At 62.7% G+C, this 5439-nt stretch overlaps 1 protein-coding gene across 1 annotated transcript; it reads right to left on the minus strand.

Annotated features, from left to right (window-relative positions):
* Positions 1-432: 432 nt before the first annotated feature.
* LOC113408720 (receptor tyrosine-protein kinase erbB-3-like) lies at positions 433-3225 on the minus strand (the record flags this gene model as incomplete). The annotated part of the gene is made up of 2 exons (XM_026662104.1): positions 433-558; positions 3039-3225. Coding segments are annotated over 2 exons (313 nt in total), but the record flags the coding sequence as incomplete, so codon positions are not given.
* Positions 3226-5439: the final 2214 nt, after the last annotated feature.

The raw sequence follows: 5439 nt of genomic DNA on the forward strand, positions 1-5439 counted from the left end.
GGAAACTGAGGCACGGGGGGGGGTCGAATGACTTGACCAGGGTCGCCTAGCGGGTCAGTAGAGGAGTTACAAATAGACCCCACTACTCCTGAGCCCCTGTTAATTGGCCACAGCTGTGCTCATGAAGGGACCCGCCTGGCCCCGGCCCCGGTGGCCCCTGCCCGCATCCGTCAGAAACCAGGGCAAACCTGCCCCAGGGCAGCCCCCCGGAAAGGCCCCTGGAACCCGCGTTGGCCGCTGGGCTCCCCCGCGGGGGGAGAGAGAGGAGGAGAGATGGGGAGCCAGGCGGGGAGGGGAGGCAGGAGACAGACCACGCGGAGGGCGATTCGGGACCAGATCCTGGGGTTTAAGATTCCTGGCGCAAGGGGAGCCAGGGCCCGGGGCCGCCAGAGGCAGCGGGGGCCGGGGCCGCCCCCCCCCCGGGACACTCACACTTCCTGCCATTCTGCCGAACCACTGGGTCCATCAGCGGGTCCCGGACGATGTCCCTCCACTCGATGGTGTCCACGTGGCACAGGTGCTCGTTCCTCTCGATGTCAACCCCGCCCGCCAGGATCTCTGCAAGGCAAGGACCCGCTGAGCCGCGGCCCTGACCCCCTCACGCCGGCCAGGACTCGGGGAGTGCCCAGAAGCCAGGGAGCGGAATGGGGGGCAGGGCAGGGGGCTGAGGGGAGGGACAGAGCCGGAAGTGGGGGTTGTCTGGGGCCGGGCCCACGGAGACCCACTCGCACCCCAGGGTCCGTGCACCCCGTTAGCGGAGGGTCACATCTGGCCGTTCCACTGCCCCTCGCAGGGGAGGCAAGAGGGGGTTTCCGGCTGCAGGAGGCAATTCCTCGCCGGCTCCGCCCAGCCCTGGTTGTTTTGACAGCCGGAGTCGGGGCGGGGGCGGGGGGGGGGACGGCAGCCCCAGCGCTGGGGTGGGGCAGGCCGGGCGCTTGCCGTGGGGTGCTGAGGACGCCAATAAAAGCCTCCGTCTGGGGCGGGGCGGCTGGAGCGCTCCGAACGCAAACAGCCGGGCGCACCCAGCGGGTCAGGCCGGGACGCCAGCGGACGGGATCCTCCCGCCAGGACGCGCCCCAGCCTGCCCACGGCTCCCCCTCCTGGTGCCTGCTCCCCGGGGAGTCGAACACCCACGCCCCTCCCAGGCACCCGTGAGCCCCCACAGGCTGGCAGGGGGAGAGGCTGGGCGCCTTAGCTCCTCTCCAGTATCCCGGGAGGCTTTGCAAAGTACACACGAGGCGTGGGGCTGACCCCCGGGGCCGAGAGGGGTCAGGGCTGTGTGCGGACCCAGGGCTGAGCTTTGCAGCTTAGAGGAGACTCATTCCCTCCCCCTGCCCGCCCCAGAGTGCAGCCACCTCTGGGTGGGATGACATCTAACAGCGCTGCTACCCAGCAGACCAGGACAGAAAGCGAAGAGAAGTCCAGCGAATAGCCGGACGCACAGGGGGGCTCGGTGTGGGGCCAGGGAGAGGGGGCAGCAGGCCGGCACTGGGGAACTCCGACCATCACCCCTGTCCTGTCTCATCTGAAAGGCAACCCACAGCCGCTAGTCCCCTCCTGAGCCCCCCGCCCCACAGCACCTCCTAGCCCCATCCTGGGCCGTGGGGCTCAGCCCTGACTCCAGGGGGCAGCGCCCCCTCCTGATCCCGCTCCTTGCTAAACAGCACCCCCTAGTGCCGATTCACTGTCCACCCCTCCCTCCGGGTTTTCCTTCAGCCCCGGCCCAGCCTGACCCTGCTTCTTCCCACAGCCAAGGCGCATCTGACCTTGGAGCAGCCTCTGCCCCAAACCGTTCACCTGCTCCTGGCCCAGCCGCGGCCGGGAAACGCTCATAAACCTGCTCCTCGGCGCCGATAAGGGGATTGATTACCCGTCCCGCCATCCCATTGGCCAGGAGCGCCCATAAAGCGCCCGTCGGCCCCTGGACTTTCACCCCAGAACCTGCCGGGAGGGCACAGGTCAGAGGCGGGGCCTCGGAGGGCTTGCCAGGGGCTGGGGGCAGGGCACCTGGGGGTCACTGGCTCCACGATGCTGGGGACCCCCCGGTTTCCGACTGGTACCATTGCAGCCCCCGCATTGGCACCAGGAGACCGAATGCCCCGCTGGTGAACCCCTCTGCGAAAGGCCCCCCCAAAAGAATGATGCTCCACCCCCAAAGCAGAGCCTTGACCCCCCCAAAGCAGAGAAGTGCCAGAGACACCAAGGAACGGCACTAGGGACTTGTGGACAGTGCCCAGATACCACGGTGATGGGCGGCAGCAGCATGACCCTAGAGTAGGTAAGTCGGGGCTGGTGCACGTGAGCTGCTGGTCCTGCAGATAAACACGTCACCTCGGCCTTCGGGGGCAGCGGCCCAGCCCTGAGCTCCCCTGAGAGTGAGTCCGACCCAGAGGGGAAGCCCTGAGCGCTCAGGTTGTTTGGGATCCCCTGGTGCTTTGGGTAAGAGCAGGGGGATCAGCCCCCATATCCCGGCCAAAGTCCAACCCGACACCCCCCCTGCAGCCTCCAGGGCTGCTTGCATCTCCCTCCAGAGCAATTGGTCCTGGCCACTGCCTGGAGAAGGGGACGCCAGACAAGGCGGCCCACTGCTCTGATCCAGTCTATTTTCCCCCTCAGCTGCCTGGCGTTGTAGTGAGCAGCTCCCGTCGGCCACCCCAGCAGTGGCTGCATTTTGCCAGCAGAGGGAGGAAGCTCTGCAGGGCATTGCCAGGGCGGGATGTGTCACCTGGCACCTGGAGTGGATTTCCTCCTCCCCCCCGCGAATCTGAGCGCAGGTAAACAGTGGCCAAGGATGAGGTCACCATGTTTATGTGGCGAGTAGGTGCAGCCAGCACCATACACGCCCCTGCCCCCTGCCAGCGTGTCCCCGCCCTGCCCTGGGGTGGCAGTGGGGGCAGCTCGAGAGGGGCAGGGGCAGCCCCCCGGGGCTCTCCGCCAGCATCAGATGCTGCTTGCGTAACGTTATCTGTCCACTAGGCAGTGGGCTGAGAGCCGCCCCACTCGGGTCACGTGCAGCAGCCGGGGGCGGCGGGACTTACCCGTGAGCTGGTTGAACCCCACCTGGCGGAGGGCGTGCGAGCCGTTGGTGTGGTAGTTTAGCAGCACGAAGAGGGCGTGTTTGTCCTCGTAGAGCTGCGTGCCCCGGATGACGCGCAGGTTCCCCAGGGGCAGGTATGTGAAGACGTTCATGGCGATCAGGACGTAGCCCGTCACTTCCCGGATGGTCTGGAGAGCCGCGGAAGAAAGCGCCGTCAGCCCCCACCGCGCCCAAACCTCCCTCCCCCGTCGTCCGCACGGCCAGGGCCTTCCAAACGCAGCCCCGGGACGGACGGAGCGCTGGAGACCTCTGTGTATTCAGAGCAAGGAGAGAGTCCCCCGCACGCACACGGGGACTAGTGCGACCAGACAGCAAGTGGGAAAAATCGGGACAGGGGGTGGGTGGTAATAGACGCCTATATAAGAGAGAGCCCTAAATATCGGGACTGTCCCTATAAAAGCAGGACATCTGGTCACCCTAACGGGGACACACGCCTCCTGCCACATCTGTGCAGCCTGCAATGGCCCCCTTCATCCTGCAGCCAGCCCTGAGACTCTCCGGGCTCTGCCAGCTTACGGCCTTGTCTCCCCTGGGGGGTGTTGGGGCCGGTGCCAAACCATTCTGAATTGCTGTGACTGACGGGAATGAATGTGGCAAGCATGCGTTTGGTATGGCTCGGTAGGTCTGAACTCGCGCAAGGATTCTGGGAGCTGGATTCTCTTAGCATTAGATCAACGATGTGAAAAATTACTGGAAGTGCCGAAACAGCGCTGGAATTAATGGCTGATAACGGCTCGATCGGCATATATGGTTTCAACATCGAACTTTGGAATAGATCAGCAGGGAACCAGCTCACAAATGCCATCGGGGGGCCTGGCGCAAGCGAACGTGGGTCACAACGACCACTCTGAAAGCTGAAGTGAATGATTGATGAGAGGGGAAACATCGATTGAGCTTTGCTTTGGGTCTGTTCCTCAGCTCCCCCCTTCCAAAATACGAATTAAGGAATAATAAAATAAATGGTGATATCTCATCTCCTAGAACTGGAAGGGACCTTGGATGGTCATCGAGTCCAGCCCCCTGCCTTCACTAGCAGGACCAAGTACTGATTTTGCCCCAGATCCCGAAGTGGCCCCCTCAAGGATTGAACTCACAATCCTGGGTTTAGCAGGCCAATGCTCAAACCACTGAGCTATCCCTCCCCCCTAAGCTAGCACTAAACACCCACAAGGCATATTTCTGGAGCGAACAAAAAGGTACAACTGCGAAGCAAAGGAAATGAGTTAAGTTCGTTCCCCGGTTAGCCTCTGAAGAGGTAAGGCAGAGGCCTGGGGCAACCTAGGCTCCGCTTCGAGGGCCGTTGGCGGGATTCTAGACCCAAAGGGCTCACGATGACCTAGACCCTGCTCCGCGGGACCCTTGACAGACCAAGTACCTGAGAGGGGGAAGAAGAGAGGCTCCCTCTAGGCCTGGGAGCTAGGCCTGCTCTGTTTGCCACTCAGGATCCAGTGCAAGGCCAACATCGTTCCCAGGGGTTTATGCTTGAGGAGCTGAGGCTTATAGGAAAACACGTGAGCTGTGGGTGATTCTCCCTCAGATCAATGACTGTGCATTAAGCAGACTGGTTTCCGAATTCTCACGGGTACCAGTCGCCTCTACCCAGCTGTGGGCCATTAAAGATCCATTTCAAGGGGGGGGGGGGTTATACCAGTGCAGCTCCCCCCACCCCAGAGGCTCCAAGCATTCACCTGCGCTGGGGCCCAGCTCTGTGGGTTGCGGGGGGGTCAATAAAAGGGGAGGGAGAGGAAGCGTTTTGGGGCCAGCGGGTGACCCAGAAGCTCCGGGTCTCTGCACTCCGAACCTGGCTCATGCTGACGCTGCCCCACCCACCCCCAGCAGCGGTCAAACCACCCGGGCCTCGGAAGTCCCTAAGTTCACGCCCGCGTGATCCCCGTGCCCGGGTGACAGCCTGCCCCTGAGAGGATTGGCACGTGTATTCGTGCTTGCACACATGTGTGTCCAGACGTTTGCCCGTGCGCTCTCCCAATCCCACGGCGCACGGGCAGCCCCAACCCCGCCTGATTTCTCCCAGGGCAGTTTGGGGTCTGGCCCTCCCCCACCCCACCAGCAAGGACTAGCTCCTGGGTGCCAGGGGCTGCGCTGCCAGGGGGCTGATTCGCCAAGGCAGCGACCCCGGAGGCACATGGATCTCCCCAAGCCATTGGTATAGATATTGGTATAGAAAGTACGATTATTAAGTTTGCGGATGATACCAAACTGGGAGGGATTGCAACTGCTTTGGAGGACAGGGTCATAATTCAAAATGATCTGGACAAATTGGAGAAATGGTCTGAGTTAAACAGGATGAAGTTTAACAAAGACAAATGCAAAGTGCTCCACTT

This window comes from Terrapene carolina, unplaced genomic scaffold (genome assembly GCF_002925995.2).
Source record: "Terrapene carolina triunguis isolate 2854851 unplaced genomic scaffold, T_m_triunguis-2.0 Scaffold22743, whole genome shotgun sequence".
NCBI classification, from domain to species: Eukaryota; Metazoa; Chordata; order Testudines; family Emydidae; genus Terrapene; species Terrapene triunguis.